Below are 25,693 nucleotides of genomic sequence, written 5' to 3'. Positions count from 1 at the left end.
ATTAACAATAATTAGATGCAGAAATAGGAATAGATGATTGAGGGGAAAATCAACATATAAGCAAACAGTCAGACATAGATATGTTATATTCAGATAAATTAATAAACAATTGCATTATATGAGAGGCATAATTCAAATAGTGGTGCTCTTTGTTAAATTTGGTGATTTCAAGTTAACCGCCACAAAATACGTATGTGCTGGACTTGTTGGGAAAGTATACACGAAAATAAACAGAGCAATATAACAGTGCTAGCCAGCTAGCTGTTTCTCGCACATATCCTAATACCTCGGTTATATTTATTGCAGCTCTGAGGTCGCCATAGTGACAACACCATAGGTATTTTGATTATGATATTTGTTGTTTTTTGTCAATCTGTAAGATTTTTAAAGATTGATAAATTAAATTTGAGGCAAAACTAAAGAAAATGTTGATTTTTAATTCTATCTTCTGAACTAAACATATAACATATAGTAAATGTAATACACCGTGTTTAGACTGAATTATTATAGATGCTACACATACTGTTAGCCTTGTCTTTTACTCCCCATAGATCAATGCCTCTCAAACTCAGCTATGCTACCAAGATTTATGTTATCAAAATGTGTTCTGACAGAAAAAGGACATGTAATGAGGTGCAGTAAATTATACTAATTTAAAAGTATGATGTGTCTTATGTTTGTATCATGAACAAAAAGAAACAAGTGCTGAAGTAACCTGACCTTGGAACACCTTTAGATACTTAAATACAGTAAGTTGACGTGCCAGAAGACACAGAAATGACTGTGAAAACAGAAGTGCAGTGCAGTCTGATAAGAAATGAGAAACTGTGCCTCAGAAAAAGAAAATACATAATACCTTTCAACATTAGAAAGCACTTTTGAACCTTTTTAGGCTTTTGGATATTCAGACTTAAAGCCCATACCAGTGATATTGCATGTTTAGCCGACTTATTACTTAAGGTCACTGCTGTATGGAGTGTGGACTGCGATTTTTGAATTTATTTCTTCTCCCATCCGTTGTTGTCCATTCATTTCTGTATGGTATGAAAATCAAGTGGAGCACTCTGTTGAGATTTTTTAAATCCGTCTGGATTTAAATTGTTATACCACACCGCATAATGAAAATTAAAATAAGAAAGGTAGACTTGATGGTCACTGGATTGCACAGTTAAAGTAAGTTTCAAGAGTCTGCTGGTTGATTTTTATACCGTACTGAAAAGGTAAAAAAAAAGACATATTCAAAAATCTGAAATTCTACAGCATTTCAGAAATGGTCAGCGGTAACATGAACTACACATGATTTGTAGTTAAAGAGCTAAAACTTGTATAAGATTTTTTTTTAAAGCACTGGTATGGCACTGGTATGGGGTTTGTGTGTGTTTGTGGAAGTTTTGGGAGGATGGTGCGGTGTATTATTCAGCTCAGATTTCCAGTTTCTTTTTCATGACAAGCTTGTACAGAATCTGGTAGCCATCATCCCAGGCGTAGAGCAGCTGCTCCTGTGGGTTGTACTTCAAACTGGAGTGGGCTCCGTAACGCTTTGGAAAGTAAATCAGTGGCGCGTCTTCGTTGGTCACCATACCGTTGACATCAAACACACACTGGATTCGAGAGCGCCCGGGCTGCTGGGTGTTGTACACCACATACAAAGTGCCGCAGATGATGAACGCCGCCTCTGCGTTCTCTCTCGGACAGTTTGTGTCCCACATTTGCTCGATGTCCAGCGAGTTGGCGTCCACTTTAGCCAGAGAGATGTGCCTCTCATTCTGCCGTGTGGCATAAATGGCCCACAGGCCTTCCTCGTCCACAGCCAGGTCCATCACTGTCTCGGGGGTCAGGCCATATACTGAGACGTGGTCCTGCACTGGGAACACTGCGCTGTCTGTCACAGAGTTGTTCTTCATGTCATATTTAACCACCATTATCTCTTCAACCTGTTTTATATAATATGCGTGATTGTTGTAGACGACGTGTCCCGTTCCCCTCCAGGCAGACGGCAGCTTCAGGTTCTTGGACTGAGACATGCCCAGCGAGCGGGTGAAGTCTTGCACAGAGGGAAACTCGTGGATGGTGTCTTCATCTGTCCCGTTAAAAATGTAGACCTTCCCAGAGCTTCTGCTGGTGTCTTTGGTCCACATGCCCTTTGGCCCTCCAACTCGCTTCAAGATCTTCATGGCTTTGATGCTCGAGATCATGTCGCTGCAGTCTGAAATTGAGAGAGTGACAGGCTTTACATAGTTTACCAAATGTGTATCAATCCGCCAGGGAAAATAGTCCCCAACAAATGCACTATTTACTCCTGTTTGAGTTATGTTTTTTTAAAAGTCAAACTATGTATTTATTTGGGAGTGTTTTTTAAAGATTTACGTCTTCAGCAGGAACCAACGGGCTACACGCTAACAGCCACAGACAGGTTGGGAATTTGGAAAGTTTTAAGGGAATAACTAACGCATTGTTGGTTTCCGTCTTGTCATGGGATTTGGTGACAATAAGAATTACAAACTTGAGGATTTGCTTGCTTTTCTAAGTAAGCACTAAGTATTTTCGTGTTCATCCTCCATGAAATGCTGTGTTTATTCTGATAAACAGGCCGTTTTGCTGTCCAAGTGCAGTTTAAGCACATCACATCTCACCTGATAGTTTTGAATACTTGGCTTTCTGCTTCTCCTTCACCAGCGTCACCTGCTGCTCTATCAGCTTGTCGTCCACATCAACACACGGCTGAGCTCCGTTCTGAGTCTCCAGGTAGTCCAGCTCTCGCTCGACCCGGTCCACCCGCGTCCCCACACTGTCCAGATTCCCTCTCAGCGTCTCTTTCTCTTTATCCAGGTTCTCCAGCTGGGAAACCATCTGTTGTTTCAGCTCTCGCAGCTCTGAGGCGTAGCGGGCGGTCTGTTCATGCCACAGAGAGATCCGGTCCTGTTTTAAAAGAAGAGGACAGAGATTAGTTATATGTCTTCATACTTACACAGGCTGTTCACAGTTGTTTCCATCCTACCTGTTTGTCTGGATGTGACATGGATCTTTGTTTTAACAGAGCTGTAAAATGCATTTCTAGAAAGCTCTGAAAAGGCCATAATTTTATGTTCCTTTCAGGCTCAGTAATTGAACTGGGGCAGACGGATATAATAAGTAGGAAACTCATCCTTCAAACAACCAGGTTCAGCCCACACGTGGCAAGTATCCACCCTGCTCAAATGTCTTTTTGCAAAACACTGAATCCTACCAGCTCACTCGGCTCAGCAGACCCTGACCTCTGACCTCGCTGTGGAGGAGAAGAATGAAAAGAGATTTTCTCTGCAGGTGATCAGTAAAGTCTGACGCTTACAGAGCAACACAGAAACTGAGGGGTGTGGATGGATAATACTTATACTTGTGTATTATCCATACTTGTTAGAATGAAGAGTAGAACATGATTTATATCTAATCTTTTCATACAAACTAAACTACAATATTAAAATAAGTAACTGAATGGCAAGATCCCCATGGAGAGCTATTTATCATCACAAAAATACATTTCCACACAGGCAGGAAATTCTCTGAAAGGTGTTCTGGCACATGTTAGTGAAATAAATACTTGATCACAATGATAGATGTAACTTTGGGATGCCAGTATAGCACAACTCTTCCAAACAAACCAGCTTTCATAGAATTTTCCATAATGTAACTTTTGCAAACTGCAGTTTTTGTATACATTGGGTCATTTTTGATCATATATGCATATCTGGACTAATCAAGCTTTTAAACTACATTTTTCTCTCAGTCTCTGAGCCCAGACAAGAAGCTCATAACCCCTATACATTTCAAAGTGCTGTATTTTCCAGCATTTTCCTCAGGATTTGCCCACATCTGCATTCCATTGCCTTTGCCCTGTCCCTGGAAGTTTCCTCTCAGAGGGACTCTGGAGCGCAGGGCTCGGCAGGGAGGTAAAGTGAGTCTTACCTCAATAGCAAGCAGCCTCCGCTCCAAGTAGTCAATCAGTGCTTGGTGCTGAGCGGTGGCAAAGCAGGCCAAAGTAACCAAGACAACAAGTCCTCTCATTTTGTGTCAGCTCAGTCTCTTTAGCTCCTGTAAAAGGTTTGACTGGAGTTCAGTGAGAGAGTGTGGAGGAGCCAGCAGATTCCCAGAGGTGGGCTGGAATGTTTTACTAAGCTGTCTGGGAGGAGCCAGAAACATCTGGTGTAGATGGAAGCGTACAGTCACAGACAGTGTTTTTTATTTTTACTTCAGCTTTTACCTGATTAACAAACTGAACCCCCCCAAAATATATATATAGACTGATGTTTAAATGTATATATGGCTTTGAGTGGGTAGGAAGTTTTTTTACTCAAACAAACACAGGAGATTAATGTGGCGCAGGACCACAAGTCACGTAGAAGGAGGAAGCGTAATGTGAGTGGGAGACAGGAGACATTGAGGCCTCCTGCATTAAGGAGAAGACCATCTGGATTTTTATCAACTTCAAAAAATTATTTGTTTTAAACTTTCTAACAAAGAAAAGTTCTGTTGGGCACAATATGAAATATTCTAACAGGTGGATTTCTTAGATGTTGTCCTGAGCTCTGATCCAAACAGGTATCTTTATTTGAAACAGTGAAAGTTTAAATCTAATGTGCCTCATTTAACAGGACATGAAAGGTTGATGCAGGCAGATCCAGAGGTACTGCCACGTTTATTGGTATTTTTGAATTAGATTAAATCAGATAACTTTATTAATACCCAGAAGGGAAACTAATTTGGGCGCCACAAGTCAGACACAAGTCACAAGTCAAACAGGTCACATCAGACGACATATAAAAGTCACACTCTCATAACAACAGTAGTAATGCTAACACACAAGCACACACATATTCCATGAGGATATTAAAAAATGATTAAAAAAGAAGGAAATTAAAAAACAATACAATACAGCAGGCAATGAAAATGAAATGAAACCTTAAAAATTTAAAAATTGTAAAAACTGTGCATATAAAATAAAACCCTTATCTCAAGAAACAGGGAAGTTCATCACCTGTCATTCAAAGGTTTCACAGCTGTGGGCACACAAGACCTCCTGAATGGGTCTGTGGAGCATCTTGACATCCTGAACCACTCAACCCATATTTAGGGGATGAACTGGAAAAAATCTGGAATAGTGCTGGAAAAAATAATCCATGAATCAAAATAATGTGTTTCACATACGTAAGACGTTTCTTTCAGAATTACATTTTTTGGTCATGTTACAGCTGTATCTGCTGTGTTTTCCAGCTGTTCTTGTGTACAGGAACAGTTGTTGTAATAATGGGTGTATGTCTACTGCTAGTTTGGCTAGTGAAGAATTACTGGGGAAATATGAAATATTGTTAATACCGTCTCTGGTCTCACTTGTAATTATAAGACGACCCTGCTATACAAAGGTCAGTCCACCTCTTTTTCAACAGGATTTGTTTTTCTAGTTAGCTATAATTAATAGCATAATACTCTTCCTGTCCTTTTGAGTTTTACAGGTTTGTGAGTCACTTACTTTTGGCTGTTTCAACTGTATGACATCATTTCCGGTAGAGACACATTTTGTGGAGGACAGACATGAAGTAAAAAGTTTTTATATAGGTTTGCTGTAACTAGTGCAGTCTGACTTTCATTCATGCTCTCTCTCGTGTGATTTTATGTAAATTGAAGGCTGTGCAGCTGAAGTGGTAAATTGATTTTGCAAACCAAAACAGTATTATTTCTGTGCTGAACAAACTACAATGGAATTGCTTTGCATTTTCACATTTTTAGCACCCCTGCAGTTTTTCTGCCTACATATACTATCACCACTGACAGCATGGCGGCTGTCATTCTCGTAACATCACTAACCGATGCATTCAAAGAAAAAACTGTGAAAGATGGCGTCTGCTCTTTACTGCTCGGTTATGCCCTGAACTCTCATCTCTCCAAGACACATTCCTCTAGATGAAGGAATATAAAAGTCAGCTTTAAAAAGTTATACGTTCATTTAATGGTAGTGGTAATGGTAGTATGAGGCACGTTTATGACTTTATGACTTCCTATCCTTCATCCCTATCATTGGTTGACGTTTGTTTGTGGAAGGATGTGTTCATTTGAATATGAGTCTTTTTTTATTATTCATTTAGTTTTCATTTATAGGTGAAAAAACAAAACAAAACACTGAATCAGACCAGATAGATATAAGTAAAAGCAGGATAAGATGATTATTAAATGGCACGGTTTAAAGGTGGTTATGTTAGTTTGTAACAAACCAGTATGTGCGAGTGTGTGTAGGTGTTCATGTGCAGTGTAGGAAAATGTTTCAGTGTGTTAAATGATAACAGGTAGAAGTGGGTGGGTGACCTAACGAGGATCACCTTATTAGTTCAGAGAGTTCACACAACATACATTTGTTATTTACTATTAAAAACTGTCTTGTGTTTTGACATGCATGTGATTAGTAATTGAAGTTTGGCAGACCACTCAGTGGTAATGAAGATCAGAGTTATTGCACACACCTCGTAAATCATGACACGTGGTTTTCCCTACCGACAGTACAGATCACTTGGTATCAGATCAGAACCAAATGTTGTGGCATTTTCAGCCCCTACAGTGTTAACAGCAGAACGTCACTTGAGACAACTTTCACGCAGCTCCCTCTGGAGATGCAAAATACTTTATACAACTTTTCTCACATATGCAGTAGTCCTCCCCAACACCTATAAACAGACTTTGATGTGTAAAAGTGCCAGAGTGAAGCACAACTAGCCCTGAGCCCATGTGCCTGTTTGTGTGTGTGTGTTTATGAATGTGTAAAGTTTACATCATCATTATCATATTCATATGGCATGCACAGGATATATTATAAGATATATAATGATACTTAAACGAATGCTTTTACTACTGCTGCAACCATGGCTGATACTACTACGACTAATAATATAAATCGTTAAATAAATAATTGTTATCTTTATGGTTCTACTAGAATAATGAATGTGTTAAAAGCTCATTAACACTTGTCTTATTATCTATAGACAGTCTATCTACCCTTAGCTGTACATATATCCATATATGGTGCGAAAGTGGTGGTACAGGGCCTAGTGGGCTGGAAAATGAATGGACATGATCAGTGTTACTGCGTGTGTGTGTGTGTGTGCATTTGAATATGAGTCAATCCTTTTTTTTCAGCATATTTGCCTACAGGATTTTGTGTCGTCCTCAGTGATTGGGCAGAACCCTGCAAAAGGACCTGAAACATGCAAACACAGGCAAATCTTTTAGGGGCACCGAGAAGAAGAGGGCCTTTTGTTATCAGAGAGAAAATCAGCTGTTGGACGACCATAGAGGTTTACAGGAAAGTCTCCAGACAAGAATACCAGGTATGTTCTGTTTGATAACATATGAACTATGAGATTTGATTATGTTGGCTCGCTCTAGGTCTCTATTTCAGTTGGCTGTAAATATTATTTTGTGCAGTTTATCAAGAGAAAAGAGACTAAAGATGAAAACTTTTTAAAACAATGTCAACTTTTGTATTGTTGTACAGAAGGAAATTGTATTTAATGTTCCGAAAAAGTTCTATATTAGTGATTTCAAAACGATTTCCTCTTCCAGAAAAAAAAAAAAGCAAGCAAACGAAAGTGTACTGAGTCTGAGTCTGAGTGCACCCGAACAACATGGAGTACACATTCAGAGCAGTAACTCACAGCCCCGGGATTATAATCTGGAGAGTTGAGGTAATTTGATTTTACTGTGGTTACTGGAGTTTTCCCATATCAGCTGTTCAGTTTCATGATAAAAGACAAAAAAAGTCTGCTACTCCAGGAAGAAATGACGGGAGGAATACTGGTTATCAGATCAGATAAAAGTAAAATGGACACCTTCTTCTTCTTCTCCCTGTGCAACAGAAAATGGAGCTGGTACAAGTCCCCGAGAAATCTCATGGAAACTTTTATGAGGGCGACTGCTACGTACTCCTGTCTGTAAGTCTGAGAAGGTGACATCATTGTGGTTTTTGGATGCCAGGGCTGCTTGTTTGTTTAGTAAAGCCCACGGTTGTATTTGTAGAACTTTGCTCTTTGGATATGTGATGTGTTTTGCATGATGAGGCAGTGATAAAAATGCTTTTCGTATTTTATGTTATGTCAGATAGCTTCCTCGTCTACACACACACACACACACACACACACACACACACACACACTGTTTTCTCCACTCCTGTGTTTCTCCAGACTCAGAAGGTGAGCAACTCTCTGTGTTATGATATCCACTACTGGATCGGTTCGCAGTCCACTCAGGATGAACAGGGCGCAGCTGCTGTTTACACCATCCAGCTCGATGAGTTTTTGGGTTCCACCCCGGTCCAGCACCGTGAGGTTCAGAACCACGAGTCTGATGAGTTCAGGGGCTACTTCAAACAAGGAATAATGTGAGTGAAAATGTCGGTACAGTGAACCATCATTCACAGACAGTAAAAGAAGCCATACAAATCCTCTTTCTGTCTTGTTTAGCTTTAAGAAAGGTGGAGTTGCATCGGGCATGAGGCACATTGAAACCAATACTTATGACATTAAGAGGCTGCTTCATGTCAAAGGAAAGAAAAGAGTGGTTGCAAACGAGGTGAGCCTCGCTTCACAGTGGTTACATAACGCTGTTGTGGAGGATGTCATGGAGAAAGACTGCTTTGTGTTTTAATTTGTTGCAGGTGGAGATGAGCTGGAAGAGCTTCAACCTTGGAGATGTGTTTTTGCTGGACATTGGCAAGACCATCGTTCAGTGGAACGGACCCAAGAGCAACAGGCAGGAAAAGCTCAAAGTAAGATTTTTGTGACTGTGTGGGTGCTCGTGTATACTGTTGAGTTCACATAGAAACATATAAAGATACAAGAGTTTGCTCTGCTTACCATTTATTTCCCAGTGAACAATAATAACAATAACTGTCCCGTGTTTACTCTTTGAACTTTCTGAGTGACACTTGAGTTGTTTTGGGTGCTTGAACCCCAGTTTACCTGCTTTCAGCATTTTATCTGGATCTATGATGTTTATGTACGTTTGAGGTGCAGACCCTAACACAAGTCTGACAGAAAGTTGGGTGCTTTGTGTGCTGCCCTCACCAGATCTAAATATCGTCATTAAACCTTTATGGAGTGCACAGTCGAAGCTCATTTCCTTCTTCCTGCAAAAAGGCCGGAGGCTCTGAGTGAATCATTATTCCATTGCACACAGTTCAAAACTAAACAACAACAATGCAGAGAGGACTGAAACTTTAGATCATTGGTATTCATATTCTAGGTGTTTACATAATTTCGGCTACTATACATTTAGGTTAGTTCAGAAGTATTTAGCCATTAGTTAATTAGTATTATGTCCTATCATGATAACAGGTTTTCTAATATGGTAAGTAGATACAACTATTTGACCAACTTAGTTAGATATAACTTATACGTGTATATAAAAAATTACCTTTTAAATCTAATTTAAATGGCTTTTCCAATGATTTGGTATTTCACTTCTACAAAGCTGGGAGGCAAGAGACGGATTAAAAAAAGAACAGAGGCCGAGGTATGCTGACTTCTATGCGGACGTCTCCAGTGTGGGTCAAGCTCCAAAAACACTGGATCCTACATTTCCCATAATGCAAGTTAATAGACTTACACTGCTTGGTAAACTCCCAGTGTGTAATACAAACTTTCCATTATAAATTTGAAGTCTGAAGCCCAGATCGAGAGATTACACACCGATTTCCAGAGGCTGACTAGCACTCTTTCTGACAAGTAATCTGACCTTCATGTGTAAAATCAGTGAAGTTCACCTTTAATATCTGCTTCAGCTCAGCTTTGACTAAATGCTTATGTGCCAATGAAAACGATTTTACTGAATGAACATAAAACCTGCACATATATCTTTGATAAAATTGGTGACAAATTAGGATACAGCAATGAGATTTTAGATTTTGTTTTACGTTTCTTTAATATCTGGTAGTAGTCATAGTTTGAAGTGTGTAGTTTTTCTGTGTTTTGCTTCTCAGGGCATGTTGTTGGCCAAAGACATCCGAGACAGAGAGAGGGGAGGTCGGGCAGAGATCAGAGTGGTCGAGGGTGAAGCAGAGAGCAACTCTCCTCAGAACATGGAGATCCTGAAGGGCGTTCTCGGAGAAAGAACCTCAGAGCCGACGGATGGACCTCCAGATGAAACTGCCGACCAGGATCAGAAGTCAAAACTCACACTTTACCAGTGAGCTGCTCCCCGACCGTGATGTCCAGTGTTCCTCCATTTCCAGTTAAAGTGGTGTTTGTTTCTTCTTATATGTTTGTGCTTTCATTTCAGTGTGTCAGATGCTGATGGTCAGATGGAAGTCTCAGAAGTTGCTAGCAGACCACTGGTTCAGGATCTCCTCAACCATGAGGTGAGTTGGCGCAACATAAAGGATACATACATTATATATGATGGTATGGTTGTCCACTGAGTCTGACATTTCCCCATTCCTGTACTGCTAAAGGCTTTAAACTCTTAACACCACCGTTTTGACAAAACAGCTCAAGGAGGTGATTTAATGATTTAGTCACGTACACTTATGTAATTATCTATTTAGGACTGCTACATCCTGGATCAGGGAGGGACAAAAATCTTTGTGTGGAAGGGGAAGAAAGCCAACAAAGCTGAAAGACAGGCTGCTATGAGCAGAGCTTTGGTAAGCATCAGACCCTCACATGTATCCTTATCTTTTGTTTGATTGTTCTTGCATGCCGTATTTACACTCAGGTGCCAGTTTATTAGGTACAATTTGCTAAAGCTAATGCAGTCTAATGCAACAGTCCTGCAATAAATCATATTTTAATGAAGGTTAACGTTCAGTTTTTGTTGAAACTGTTTTAAATGTTGATTCCACGTCATGGTCATTTTGGAGGATGTAGTTTGTGTATATGCGTACATACACACAGCTGTATTATGCAGAGAGGTGTTTCTGTTGTTTAACCAACCCTCATTGGTATAAAATGGGGTGGACAAAATAAAAGAAGCACTTGTCAGTATAACGCAGTAAAATTCAACCTCTATGAAGGTTGGATTTATTGTAGTATTGTTGTATTAGACTGCAGTGTATTCCCTATGTTTTTTTCTGACTGGCTGTTTTAGGATTTCATCAAAGCGAAAAATTACGCGATCACTACAAATGTGGAGACAGTGAATGACGGGGCAGAGTCAGCTCTCTTCAAGCAGCTGTTCCAGAGGTGGACTGTAAAGGACCAGACTCAGGGTCTGGGCAAAGTGCATACAAGAGGGAAAGTGGGTATGTGTGTTCTTAAATTCACAAAAACACAGCAAGCACAGACTAAAGTACCTATTAGTACCTATATATATCTTTTTCTTCTAAAAAAAAACTCAATTGGTTGTCGATTAATGATTTTGTTTCGTGCTTTAGCTCACATCACACAGGAAAAATTTGATGCCTCTCTGATGCACGTGACACCAGAGGTCGCAGCACAGGAGCGGATGGTGGACAATGGCACCGGTCAAGTGGAGGTATATATGTGACAATTGAATCTGAATTTACTTTGTGAAGGACCAGTCATCATCCCGGACCAGTATCAACTGGTCCCGAATCTAATGACTGAATACTGTCACTAATGAAGAGCTAAGATATCTGAGTCTGAGATGTCCTAAAATGGCCACTATACATAAAATCAGTACTTTGCTTTGTATTTCTTACCAGCAGTACAGAACAGCAAGGTTTGCCTCCATTCATCATCCCTCCAACATTTTTGTTCTAATGTGTAGTGAGCATTACAGCCTCACGGGGCCGCTAGCGACCGCTACAGACTTTACACACACAGGAGATAAGAAATGGTGTTGACGCTCTGATCTCTGTGGTTTGTTTGAAGCTTTCAGCAGTTTGCTGCCACTTGTGATTCAGAGTTAATTTACCTGCTTGATGTGGCCAGGTGTGGAGAATTGAGAATCTGGAGCTTGTGCCTGTGGACCCTGAATGGTGCGGATACTTCTACGGAGGAGACTGCTACCTGATCCTCTACACTTACTTGGTCAACAACAAGAAGTGTTACCTGCTCTATATTTGGCAGGTGAAGATTTGCTGTAATACCCAGTGACTTACAGAGTAATGTAATGGTGTACTACAGAGTTGCTTACAAAAAAGTGTATCCTTTGCTGTCCCCACCCCTACCTGTACCCCTGTATTATGATGAAATTAAATTACTAAACCACCTATTATTCCAGGGGCGTCATGCGACACAGGATGAACTGGCAGCCTCAGCATTTCAGGCTGTGGACTTGGATCAGAAGTACGGCGATGAGCCAGTTCAAGTGAGATTAACAATGGGCAAAGAACCGAGACACTTTCTGGCGATTTTCAAGGGTAAAATGGTCATCTTTGAGGTACGACTGCATTTATAATAATTTCTTTGGAAACATTCAGCCTTTTCATTTTTTTCACAGGTTATTGGATATTGATATCTGTGTGTTGTGTTCATTTTTGGAGGATTTATACAAGGCAGAATATTTCTCTTTTTTCTGTTAGGGCGGCACATCTAGAAAAGGGTCTTCTGACCCAGAGCCACCAATAAGGTTGTTCCAGGTCCATGGTTCTGACCCGTCCAACACAAAAGCCATTGAGGTTTCAGCCCTGGCCACCTCTTTGAACTCCAATGATGTGTTTTTACTAAAGAGCCAGTCAGCAATGTATCTGTGGTGCGGAAAGGTAAAGAAGATGGTGTTTATTGTATTATTTGTATTTTATGTATTTCTGTATGTATGTTCCACAGATACACAATCTGTGGTTACATGAAGGTAAAAACATTTTAATACACTATATGGCCAAAAGTATGTAGAAGCCTATATCCAGAAATGTCTGTCTTTCAAGGTTTTGGACTAAGCTCTTTAGTTAGCTCTTTAGTAGAGTAGCAGTAAGGGTTGTGGTTATGAGAAGGCCCTTTCCTGTTTCAATATGATAACGCCCCTGTGCACAGATCCATAAAGAAATGGAAAACGGGCCTGCGAAGAGCCCTGACCTCAACCCCATCCAACACCTTTGAGATGATCTGGAACCCAGACTGTGAGGCAGGTGTTGATCAACACCAGTTCCTGACCTCACTGATGGTTTTGTGGCTGAATGGGAGCAAATCCCTGCAGCCAGGTTCAAAAATCTATTGGGAAGTCTGAATAATGGAGACTGTTGTAGCAGCAGATTAATACTCATAGTTTTGAATGAGATAATCTACAACCACATATGAGATGTAATGTTTGGGTGTCCGCATACTTTTGGCCATATAATGTACTATAAGACAGGAAGGACTTGGTTCAAGCCTGTCAGGCTGACACAAGGATGAATCTCTGCAGCTCCTGAGCAAAATAGTCACAAAACTCTTTGTTATTGCACGTTCTTTTTGATCAAATTAGATCATAACCTCAAACTTTCCATGACAATATAGCTCATAATGATCAAAATATTTTGTCCCCAGGGATCAAGTGGCGATGAGAGAGCCATGGCAAAGGAGATCAGCGCTGTGATTGCCGAGAACTCCCAGAGAGGCTCTGAGGAGATTGTGGCGGAGGGTCAGGAGCCCATTGAATTCTGGCAGTTGCTTGGAGGGAAAGCTCCCTATGCTAGTGACAAGAGGTAATGATGAATTATACCAATATCTGCAAATGAGCTTCATGAGCGATGGTAACGCACATGTTGTCATATGTTGTTGTCCACAGATTACAGCAGGCGGTTTCAGACCACCAGCCGCGCCTGTTTGAATGCTCCAATAAGACGGGCCGTTTCATCGTGACCGAGGTGACTCAGTTCATACAGGACGACCTCAATGAGGACGATGTCATGCTACTGGACACATGGGACCAGGTATGAGGTGACACTGTGTGTAATGAATATGGCCAATATAGCCTTATTTCGTGCCGATGGTAGAAACAATGGTACATTAGAACTGTACATTTTTGTGTAGGCTTTTTTTGTTCCATGATGCTTGGGGAAATCTTAAATCAGTTAAGTCCTTTTCTTATTGTTGGTCACAGGTGTTTCTCTGGATTGGTAAAGAGGCCAATGAGGTGGAGCGCAAAGAAGCAGTAGTCACGAGCCAAGAGTACCTGCGCACCCACCCGGGCACCAGAGACCCAGACACCCCCATCATCTTGATCAAGCAAGGACATGAGCCGCCGACCTTCACTGGGTGGTTCACAGCCTGGGACCCCTCCAAATGGAGTGTGAGTGTTTTTGAAATAGAGCATCAACATGTACATTGATGAGTGAAAAAAACAAACAAACACTGACAAACTTGTTTCTTTTAGGGAGGAAAGAGCTACGAGGAGTTGAAGAAGGAGTTGGGAGATGTAGCATCACCTGTTCTTGTTACAACTGTATGTAAAGTCTTGTTCATATTTGAAGCTTTTCAGGCAACAGAAATGGTTATTTGTCTGATCCAATGGTAACATCTTCCTCTTCATGCAATGTTACATGTTGGCATAAAGTCTCTATGTTAGCCCTGAAGGTAAAGAGGTCGTGTTATTGTTAGATTTCACACAGATATACAGAGGGACATTCAGGAATTACTTCTGGGCAGCAATTGTCCAGTCTTACCTCATGTTTTACCAGCATTACCAGGTCAGCAATTCCTTTTTTAGTGTAGCTGCTGAATGGCATTCAATGATTTTAAAATATGATGACAAAAAATGTAACCAGGAAGCTTTATTTTGGTAGTAAACATGTAGAAGTGAACATGAGGGGAGAGGCAGGAGAGATGACATGGGCTCGTACAGGGGACATTAAAATCACACGGTCAACGTCCCAGACCAGGATCATGAAGAACTTTTAACCTATTTATTTTTAGCTAGCCAACCTTGAATATGTGGAGGACTTACGACAAAAAGACAGGGACAGGAGTTAAAAACTTACTCTACCTATCTATCTACCATTCTCTTACCAAAAGTGTGTCTATTCTAGCCTATTCAAAGCCAGTAAGTGATATATTATTGAAGATTCATAGATTAAGAATCTTAACCTGAACCTGAATGTGACTTTCTAGGAGCAGAACTGTGTTGAAAGTGAGAAAAACTTTCAGTCTTTTCCACCTGATGAGTTGATCAACAAGCTCGCCAGCGAGCTGCCTGAAGGTGTTGACCCAACCCAGAAAGAGGTAGGTGTGTGTGTGACATAAATGTGTTTACACAGTCACATTGCGAGGACTTGCCATACTAAAACACAAGCACCCATAACATAAATCATTACATTTTAGTGTGTAGACTTTGTTTATGGTCAGGGTGTCTAGCTGCTGTCGCTATTTTCCCTACAATTGGTACAAAATGACAAAGTTCTTCTTAGGAAATTATGGGTCCATAAAACAAAGCTTTACCAATGATTTTCTAATGTTTAATTCAGTTACTATTTGGCAGCTTTGCTGCTTTGCAGAGCACACGTGTGCTTCACCAACTCAAGGAAAAGAAACCGGCGTTGTTCGTCATTTGTTGTCACTTGTTTTCAGAAACACCTCTCTGACTCTGACTTCAGCGACGTGTTTGGGATCACCAAAGACGACTTCGCGAGCCTGCCTCAGTGGAAACAACTGAACCTGAAGAAAGAAAAGGGGATGTTTTGATCATATTTCTTCTGTATTTGAATGTTTACTGTTAAAAGACAACAGGAGGCCTCTCTTTGTGTCAGCTACAACTACTGACTTTCCACTTCAGCTCAATCTCTGTTTGATGAAAGGACTAATTTGTAATAATGTGTCTTTTCATCCTCTGGTTTTATTTGTTTCAAATCACTTCAAGTCTTGAATACTTTATTTTTTAACCTGTGATGTTGTTCAGTTGACAATGTTTAATTAAGAGCTATTGAGATGATATTATTTGAACTCTCAGTATGAAAAAATATGAAGTGTATTGTTTATTCTGCCGTGTGTGTTGTGTTTTCATGGCATGGCTTAAATAACGCAGCTTAGTCCAGACCGAAGAATGACTTTAGAATTTCAGTCCTCATTGAAGTGAATAGAAAAAGACAAATTAGGCAATAAACATTATATAAAAACTATTTAGAAAGATCACCAGAACCAGAGCATCACTCATTAACACCAAACCAAATGTAAAAAAGTGTTGATTTCCCCTTTAGACAGAAGGCTACTTTGCCATCTGTTGGACAAATAATGTCACAACATGTCAGACCAAAATACTTCTGGGAACAAAATGAAAAACTTGAAGCCAGTTTAGAAGTGAATTAACTTAATTTAGTGACTTTCACAGGAACAGATTGCCAATCATCTGGCAAAGGGGGAGGTGACATTTAATTTCAAGTTTCCATCCATTTAGTTACCGGACAGTTTCTCTAAACACACTCTGAGGGCACCACCAAACGTGTGGAATTAGTCTATAATGACTTAAGAAAAACTAGACCGAGACATCGGCTAAACTGATCATTCCAGTTTCTTTATCAACATCTTCAAAACACAAGATGATGAGAAGTCTTGTGAGGGATTCATCCATCATCCCAGCGCTGGTTACAGATATTTAGTTTGAAATGTCAATACACATTAAAGCTGCTGATGATGGTGATTCCTTTGTCATGTCGTGGATATTTCAAATCTAAGTCAAAATAAATGACAAATCAGCGTCAGCATTATTGACTGCTTTTATTTTGATATGTCTGCAATGTACTTTCAATTACAAGTATAAATGTATGTCATTCACTGTTACATCTGAACATTTATTACAAAGCTCAGGACAAGTCAAAAATGTCTAGACCCATAAAACGCATCAAATTACAGTAAGAACATATTTTTTGCATTGTTGTGTGGAAATGAAACAATCCGATGATTACTCGATAAATTGTCAGAAACTCACTGCTGTGAGCTCTAAACGCTAAAACTGAACCAGTGATATTATCAGTTGATCAGTTCAACATCCCTTTACTGGTTCACTGAAACAAACCAAATCCTTTGACCTGGGAATTAATATGAAAACAAAATGAACTGTTGATGACAAGAACATCAATAACCAATGATATCTGAATAGCTGTGGTTGCAAATGACCTGATTGTTCAAGAACGGACTATACAGTACTACAGCAACAGTACTACAGTAACAGTACTACAGTAACACTACTTCAGTTTTTGTGACATGTCATCTGAGCTGCTGTTTCTCCGATGCTTTGTGCATCATGACAGCCTACACAACAGATAATCAAGTATTTGCATGTGAACCAGCATTATGTTGAAATAGGCCTGTGTGATAAAAGTAATGCAGAAGACAAATGGGTCAATACAAACATTAATATGCTGCCTTAAACCCACAAAACGACATGCAGCTTAATGCAGCGAACTGCAAACAAACACCTATTATTTTTATTATAATTATTTCCTTAAAATGTATTAATATTGTTCTACTTTTGTTTTCCGTATGACAGAATCAAGTTATCAAAATTAAAAAGAAATGTTAGTGTCACATGATGTGGTCCATCAAAACTGAACTTATTTGTTGAAAGATCCACCTTAAACTTAGGGACTGACAGAGTGATACATTATTTGTAAAGAAAATTAAAAATCCCTCCAACACACCAATTTCCGCAGTAAATAACTCAGATTAAACTATTGTTTAATATATGTGTGAAAGTACTGCGTGCAAAAGTACGAATAAATGGCACAGATCAGTTCTTGTGCAGTTTAGAAATCAATATACATTCTTAGGTGCTCATGCAAACTATTGATCTCAAATGAGGTGAAAGGGTCGATTCTTGCCTCAAGCATAAAAAAAGAAGTAACATTGTAAAAAATGAACATTAAAAAAGCGATTAAATACAAAGTGTACAGCAATCAGAGACATCCAAAGAGACTAATTTCAGCAAGTTTCACTGCACATGTGCAACCATACAGTATCACCATGCAGGCGGAGAGAATACAGCCTGCAGCAGGTCAGCTGATCATTTCTCGCCAACGTGTTTGGTTGTAAAGGGAATGTTGTTTCTAATGTAATCTGACAAATTTATGCCACAATACAAGAAAGTGCAAATGCAGCTAAATCAATTTGCCTAAATTCAAAATAAAACACAGGACAAAGAGCTGTGTATTAAAAGATAAAAAAATAAATGTTCTGGTTAAGATCAGCGAGGCAGTAAATAGATGGCATTTTCCCTTACTTAAAAATTCCGTATCTTATAACCTTACTAACACCTGCCTTTGATTACCTGTATCTGATCTCAGCTTCCAAAGATCGACATCAAACACGCCCTAAACTTTCTTTAGAGTGAGCTCTACGGCTGAGGACAGCCACACCAAATATCTTTAAATGCACTTAACAGCTGTGAGCGTGTGAAATGTTCAGACTGTCTCTCTGTAGTTATGATTGGAGCCAAAACAGCAACAGTCCAAATACTTCGAGAGCTCACTGTGTTTTGTAAACAGGTAAATCCTGACTTGTGTCCTGGCAGCTGTTAGTATACAAAGAAGTTACCAAAGAGGTAAACGGTCAAAGCCGCATGGAGTATTTTCCATGTTCATCCACATACTTTAAAAAAGAAAAGTATAAGACATTAAGACATAAAAAGGGAATTATTGGCAAATAATATAAAGTAGTCATTAGGGGATCCTGAGTTCCTTTGTTGTGAATTTAAAACTGAAACTTACAACTCTACTACAGTGTATAACAACTGGGGCTGCAACTAACCATTGTTTTCATTATCAATTAAGCTGCCGACTATTGTCTCGACTAATCATTTAGTTATAAAAAGGTAAAAAAATAGTGAAAAACGACCATCACATATTCCGATCCCAAAGTGACGTCTTCAAATAGCTTGTTCTGTCCCACCAGCGGTCAAATCCCAAAGATATTGTCAGATATGACAAAGAAAAGCAGCAAATGCTCACGTTTGAGAAGCTAAAACCAGCAAATGTTTGGCGTGTTTACATGAAAAATGACAGAAACGATAAATCGATTGTCAAAATAGTTAACTTTCTTTCAATCGAAAGATTAATCAACTATTTGTTGGAGCTCTAACTACAACTCTGAATGTTACTGTTGGCCTCAAAGTTTTCTAAGAACATAAATATCAGATGCGAGTAAACTGCGAATCAAAGAGCTCTTGAATTACACCAAGTGATCAATAATTACCTTTGACCTTTTGCCCAGCAGTAGGTAAAACAGATTAGTTAAGACATGACACAAAGTTCTGGGTTTTTGGGGTCTTGGGTCTCGCCGTCGTTGACCTGCCAATTGTTAGTCGGACTTTTCTCTTTATTCTCTGAATCATCAGGCAGCTCCAAAGTGTCTGCTTCTCCCGGAAACAGCCTGTCCTGCTCTGGAGTCTCAGCAGACGCATCCTCGTAGGCACTTATGCTGTCTGTGTCGTTACTGTCCGGAGAGGGATCCTGCCCGTCGACAACCTCGACGCCGTTTTTGTAAGGCCTCTGCAGGACACCGTCTTCAGAGGCTGGGTTGTCCAGTGCAAGAGAGGGCATGTTGTTTAGGGGATTACTGACCATCTTCCGCAGCTTCGCCAGGACGCTGCCTTCATCCTCTGCCTCCTCACTCTGTCCCACTTCCTCTGACGCTCTGCTTTCACACAGCGACGAGTCTTTCTCTTCTCTGTGTGAGGCTTTCACCAATTCCCTTTCATCATTTTTTATTTGGTGTCTCGTTATCTCATCCACACTTCCACGCGCGTTCGCTGGTGGTTCGATATTCCTTTCCTGCAAAGAGAAATGTAATTGTCCATAAGAAAATCAATTGTCCTTTCAGATGCAACTAAATATAGTTGCATCTGAAAGTTATTTCATTATTTTGTTTAAAAAGCCATCCATACCAATATGAAAGCAAAGAAAAGCCATGAAATCCATAGTTATATGAACATCTGGATACACAATTGTGAACTACTGACATTAACATAAATTACTGAATATTTAATATTATGTTTATGATATTGAAATATTTATTTGGTTTGAATTCCCCATTTAAACTTGTTGACGGTTTCCAGGTGCTCATCTGAATTTTTCTTTCTTGGATCACATGACCGACGGATCGTAACCTCACAGAGCAAGAACTGACCATCTTTAGCAGTCCGAATGTTCAAGTTTTAAGTTTTCACCTTGAATTTTCGAATTTCACCAATCCAATTTGATTTGATTTTTTTGACCTGACTTGACTTTGATTAAAACTGAAATGATCAATGACAGTTGAATTTGAGAAGCCTGAATGCAGTTTTATTTTTGATATTGGATATTTGATCATTAAAATCTGAATTTGTGAACTCTAAAAAAGAAAATAGCACTCAATGACTTCTGGAAATTTCAAAGAGGAATTCAAACCATATAAATTCAGGTAGATGGTAATATTTCAATGCTATAAATTAAGTGTAACTTACATTTTAATATTCAATAGTCATTCAATTTCATCATTAGGCATTGAAGTGCTTATGAACTTAAAATCCTTATGGCCTTTCTTGGCCTCCATATAGCAGTGATGACTTGGCTCTGTCTACCGCAACATCTCATTTCACAGTAAACATTATTTGTTAATGCTCAAATTTAATACTGTATGACTTTGTCCAGTGAGCAGACCAACAACACACCATGAGGAACTGAGTGTACCATTAGAGTACATGACGTCCTGCCAAAGCTTACGACATAGTTACTTATTAGAATAAGTCGGCAGAGAAAGGTTAAGACTTGCTTAGAAAAACAAAAACATGTACCGTCTCCATTATTCACTTTCAATAAGAAGTGATCACGCTCCTGCTGTAACAGGCTCCATAAGACTTCTGTATGCATCAATTCAAACACCTTGTGCCTCTCTAATGTTATGCATGTTCTCCTTTAAATTGTCACATTACCTCTTTTAATCTCTCCAACTCTTGCATCAGAGAGCAGACCATGCTCTCCAGTTTCTTCTTAGCCTCCCTCTCTCGTCCCAGCTCCTACAAATGCAGACGACCAGCAGCTTGTTAGTGTCATACTTTGTTACAACGAGGGACAAAAACAAACTTCTCATTAGAAAGGGTGAAGACTAAAAGCAGTCGATATGTGGCCTCGACGTACCAAGCTAGCCTGTCCAGCTTCCCTCTGGGCCTCAGCCAGCAGCTCCTCTACACCCTCCAGCGTGTCCTGCAGGACGTCCACCTGGAACAACAGAGCCTCTCGCTCGACCTCCAGCCCACGCAGCTCCTGCACCACCTCGTCATAGCTGGCCTGCAGCTCCAGCTACAACACAAGCACAGTTTCAAATCAGTGTGGGCAACTTCAGAGGAACGCATGACAGTCAGTGGGTGGGCAAGTGTTTAGCGAGCTCTCAGAGGCATCAGTGGGAGGCCTCATCTGGAAGCGTGACAATCCCTCCATATGTAAAGGAATATGTCTCGCTGCAGTGATCTATTAGGCCTGACAGGACTGTGAACAAGACTTTAAATAGTCATAATCAACATAATTGTAATAACAGTAAGAAATACTCACCATTTCTGGGAGTCCCATGAAGAGGTCCTGCTCAGACTGCTGAAAGGAAAAAAAAACTTCAAGTTCAATTGTAAATAATACTTAAATCAAGATAAACATGTTCTAAACGGCTGTATAAGGTGATCTGCCTTTGGTCTTCTTATTTACACAAAATAACTATAACATTTGTACAACACATAACCTGCAAATTATAGGATTAGAAATGACTATAGAATTAATTCACAAATTAAATCATTATAAGCTTCATAAAGTACCATGTGTTGCAGGACTTCAATTAATGTTTTGGTAGTTTGTTTACGATTATTGAGATGCTCCTTTACTTCTATTGATGAAGTCACGCACAATAACTCTTTGTTTAAGTTAATCATACTTTATTTTGAAAGCAGCTGTTACCAAAAGTAGTATTTAGATAGGGTCAAATATTTGATAGCTGTGGTAGCAGAAACTGTAAAGTATGGATTTGTTTGAAGAGTGTCAACACTTCACCTGGTTGACCCTTTGTTCTTATGTCATTTTCATATAGTTTATCTTCTAGCGTCACAGAATCTGACGAGTCACAGACTTTGGTACACAGACATTGCAGCTATCAAAAGGTGTGACCTTATCTGAATACTGTACCATGGAGGCACCATGTTACATACACAGATAACAGCTCTCAAAACACATTATGTGATTAAGTGTGATAAAAACGTTTGCAGTGGCAATATTGCTGTCATTCATAATCACATCATGGAATTTGGTGCAACACCTACTTATAAAGATCAGTTTTTCACCTCAGTAGTGGTAAATTTAGAAAACAGGAATGTGCCAGACAGAGACATAGCAAGTATAAGTGCCAATACAACAATCTAAAAATACTCCATAACAAGTTTAAGTTACTCATGAAAATTGTACAGATGTACCAAAATGTACTTTAAGTATCAAAATTAAAATGACTTCTGCAGAAAAATGTCCCCATGTAACTGAAACATTATTGTATATGACATTATGAGACTGTCAACACTGATGCAACAATATGTAAGTAGCATTTTACTATTGTAACTAGTCAATGTTCTTTTTTAATTGGAAAGATTGGGAATCACTTATGCAAAATGTGGCAAAGTACTGCATTTTAAAAGATTATCATGTTTCTTTGTGTACACTCTTAATCTGACTATAGCTGTCAGTTAAATGTAGTTAGTGCAATAAAAAGTACAATGTTTCCCAATTAAATGTAGTGGAATAGAAGTATAAAGTAGCATAAAATGGAAATATTCAAGCTCAAGTATCTCAAAACTGTACTTGAGTAAATATATTTGGTTACTCTCCACTACTGTTTATGCATTAGCATTTCATTGCAATGATAATGACACATGAGAGACATCCAGGACCACGGACAGGTCTGATTAGCCAAAGATCATTATAATGTACAGGTGTTTCGATTTTTCTGACCACTCTTGGGTGGCGGCTCATGTTATCTGGCTCCTACCTGACTGTCGCTCCTCTTCTTCAGGGTGCCTGCTCGGCTGTCGCTCCGTGTCAGACGCCTGGATGAGCTGTCGGTCTGATAAGGGGATAAAGCCACACCTCAGGTAGTCAGAGCCTAGCATCACATACAGCCACAGCACCAACACAAGAAGCTAGCTGACAATGGGGAAGTGAACTGAAGCTACAGGCCTGTTTAAAAGAGTCCGGATGTTCAATTCAGCCGTTGTTCAGTCTTAAACAGTTCATAATATAGCTTAGCTTCACACCGACTATATTTTCTAACGTTAATTGTTCAAAAAATCTAATTCTGAAAGGTAACACAACCCTGACGTAAGCTTTAGCATTAGCTCTAAACAGTCAATAACGCCGTGATTTCTCCGCTCACCTCTTTTATAATGCTGCGGAGAGACTCATCCTCGCTTATTCCCCGAGATAACGGCCGCTTCTTTGGTGAACCACTGCTGTCCAGAGTGACTGAATGCATTTTTTATGTTTTATAATAAGTTTCCCGTTTATGTAACAGACACCTCCGAGCTCTCTGGGTGATTGTGAAGTGGTGTTTGGTGTTTGTGTCCTGCCTACGCAGTAGTGAGCTAACTGCCGACGCCCAGGCCGTGATCTACGAAGAGCCACGGGGACCAAACTGTCTTTAACACCGCCCTCACTCCGCCCACACTGACAGAGAAGTCAAAGATCAGGCTTTCACAGTAGAAGCGAGTCAGTTTCATACACCGTGGAGGGTTAAGAGTAAATTAATTCTTGTGTGTTTTAAAGTTCAGATAAGCACCACTGCGCATGTCAAGTCCTACGTGCTGAAACTCGGCCTAAAAGCATCACTAGGTGAGCTTGATGGTTTATGTGTATGTTGTGAGTACAATAAAACATTAAAAAAAACCCTGCTCACTACACTTACAAAATATAATTACACAACATTACATAAAAGCAAGTTGGACAGCCATGCACTGCTCAAACCAAAGATACCAAAGGCTGAATTAGGGGAAATGTCTGTCACAAGAACATTTCCTGTTTGAAGTAATGATGAAAATGTGACAGCTGGGGTTTGTATTTCACTCATATATCATCATATAGTTTCCAAGAAGATTTGGAACAAGCAGATTCAACTTTATAGTGACTTAAGATACATTTTAAGAAAAGGAGAAAAACATTACTTCATTGAGAAACTGTTTTTGACTGTTAACATAGAGGTACTTTTAACATCCTTAAATCTCTTTTACAAAAAAAAAAAAAAAAAAAAAAATATATATATATATATATATATATATATATATATATATCTCAAATTGCACCTTTCTTAATTTATTCATGAATATATTATTTTATTACTTTGTCAACTTATTTATGAGCTTATATGATACTAGTAGGAAAAGCTCAGGTGTTACTAATGACAACGATGGCTCCGTTGTATTCAAGTGTCTCAGGGAGTCATGACAGTGTGACAGTGAGCCAGCATGAACAATAACCAGGACCCTGAAACTGAAGCAGCTAAATGGCATTCAGCCATCATTAATTATTATTTAAACCTGTTCTTTAACTACTGTGACATGTCAAAAAGTCTATTGAGTGAGGTGGCTCATGGTGAATATGAAGGTGCATAGATGAAGCACTTTACAGCTCTCTCCTTGTTCCATAGCATCAGTTTCCTATTAATCATGGCGGATAAAAGCTCAGCATCCAAAGGCTGAAGGTCAAAAAGTCCAGCAGCTCCCAAGGCCTTGATCTCAGACTCAAAAATGGGGCTTTCCTATGTGGAAAGAAGGTCTGGGTGCCGCAGACTCAAGAGTTGTTTATACGTTGAGGAGACCCATATTCATACATCCACAGGTGGAGCTGGAGCTTACAGAAGCAGCAAGTTGAGATGGCTGAGACAGACCCCAGTTCTGTTCCACAGATAATCCTCTGGAGCCACTAGTCAGACTTCAAAGCAATGCATTTATACAGATCCACAGTAGGAGAATAAGATGAATGAGTGTGTGCATCAAATGAGAGAAACTCTGATCATCATGATACAGTCTGATAGAGTTTGATTCAGGGTTCATATATCTGTCAGCACATGTAAACAACAGACCGCTTTGCATCTGTTCAGCAGACATATAGTATTTGATGCTGTGCATTTACAATGCAAATGTACATTTTGGATATTTTGGATATTTGGACATCTCTTATGTATGTAAGGCAAAGACACAGCTATTGCCACCAGCTGGTTAGCTTAGCTTAGCATAAAGACTGGACACAGGGGAAAACAGCTAGCCTGGCTTGTTAATTAGTGAGCTTTAGAGGAGCTAGTGGATGTTGTTACCTTTGGAGTGAGCCAAGCTAGCTGTTTTCCCCTGTTTCCAGTCTTTATGCTAAGCTAAGCTAACCGTCTCCTGGCTCCAGCTTCATATTTAACGGGCAAATATGAGAGTAATATCAATCTTCTCATCTAACGCTCAGCAAAAGTGTTGCTTACGTATGTGTGATATGTAACTTTTATTCTACAAAAGACTTGTCCTAATTATTACCACCCTTTGTTACAAATTTTAATTCAATCTGTTTAATTTAGATAATTCTTATCACTCAAACTACATTTGATTCTTAAAGAGGTGATTGTTGTTGCTTAATAGCATTGCTTCCTGCTGTCGAGAGATTCCCACATACAATTAAACTGGAATTAAGCTGCAAATTTTACAGTAAGAGAATGAAAGAAAGGAAATGTGTGGAAACACCAGTGACAGTGTTTCCCATATATATACACAATAAGGAGTGACCGATGCAGCACACATGAAAACTAATGACTGAAACATGATCTGTTCTGCA

At 39.5% G+C, this 25,693-nt stretch overlaps 3 protein-coding genes across 3 annotated transcripts; 1 reads left to right on the top strand and 2 right to left on the bottom strand.

Moving 5' to 3' along the window:
- Positions 1–1,421: 1,421 nt before the first annotated feature.
- On the bottom strand, positions 1,422–4,176 carry olfml3b (olfactomedin-like 3b). Its single transcript, XM_070903353.1, is given in 3 exon segments — positions 1,422–2,206; positions 2,634–2,919; positions 3,943–4,176. Coding segments are annotated over 3 exon segments (1,305 nt in total).
- Positions 4,177–7,305: 3,129 nt separating this feature from the next.
- On the top strand, positions 7,306–16,579 carry avil (advillin). The gene is made up of 20 exons (XM_070902004.1): positions 7,306–7,349; positions 7,585–7,706; positions 7,878–7,952; positions 8,202–8,398; positions 8,481–8,589; positions 8,675–8,785; positions 9,998–10,203; positions 10,297–10,375; positions 10,562–10,660; positions 11,104–11,257; positions 11,390–11,490; positions 11,910–12,047; positions 12,202–12,360; positions 12,503–12,682; positions 13,443–13,600; positions 13,684–13,828; positions 13,999–14,187; positions 14,272–14,340; positions 15,006–15,116; positions 15,462–16,579. Exons 2-20 carry the CDS (start codon positions 7,647–7,649, stop codon positions 15,573–15,575), a joined length of 2,454 nt encoding a protein of 817 aa, XP_070758105.1. The 5' UTR covers positions 7,306–7,349; positions 7,585–7,646; the 3' UTR covers positions 15,576–16,579.
- Positions 16,580–18,981: 2,402 nt separating this feature from the next.
- Positions 18,982–23,361, bottom strand: LOC139283457 (tropomyosin Per a 7.0102). Its single transcript, XM_070903467.1, has 6 exons — positions 23,262–23,361; positions 22,878–22,952; positions 21,410–21,448; positions 20,999–21,160; positions 20,794–20,877; positions 18,982–19,654 (listed from the first exon to the last, which is right to left on the bottom strand). Exons 1-6 carry the CDS (start codon positions 23,358–23,360, stop codon positions 19,115–19,117), a joined length of 999 nt encoding a protein of 332 aa, XP_070759568.1. The 5' UTR covers position 23,361; the 3' UTR covers positions 18,982–19,114.
- Between the last annotated feature and the right edge of the window lie 2,332 nt (positions 23,362–25,693).

The sequence above is a fragment of the Enoplosus armatus genome, chromosome 3, assembly GCF_043641665.1.
Source record: "Enoplosus armatus isolate fEnoArm2 chromosome 3, fEnoArm2.hap1, whole genome shotgun sequence".
Taxonomy (NCBI): domain Eukaryota; kingdom Metazoa; phylum Chordata; class Actinopteri; order Centrarchiformes; family Enoplosidae; genus Enoplosus; species Enoplosus armatus.
Note: the sequence above shows the minus strand (reverse complement) of the source record. Positions and strands in the feature narration are given on the sequence as shown.

Coding starts and splice junctions, on each gene's coding strand:
- avil (XM_070902004.1), top strand. CDS start 7,647: ATGGAGTACACATTCAGAGCAGTAACTCACAGCCCCGGGATTATAATC. Junction 12,683..13,442: donor TGTATCTGTGGTGCGGAAAG/GTAAAGAAGATG, acceptor TTTTGTCCCCAG/GGATCAAGTGGCGATGAGAG. Junction 15,117..15,461: donor TTGACCCAACCCAGAAAGAG/GTAGGTGTGTGT, acceptor ACTTGTTTTCAG/AAACACCTCTCTGACTCTGA.
- LOC139283457 (XM_070903467.1), bottom strand. CDS start 23,360: ATGCATTCAGTCACTCTGGACAGCAGTGGTTCACCAAAGAAGCGGCCG. Junction 21,449..22,877: donor AGAAGAGGAGCGACAGTCAG/GTAGGAGCCAGA, acceptor TTTTCCTTTCAG/CAGTCTGAGCAGGACCTCTT. Junction 21,161..21,409: donor TCATGGGACTCCCAGAAATG/GTGAGTATTTCT, acceptor CTTGTGTTGTAG/CTGGAGCTGCAGGCCAGCTA.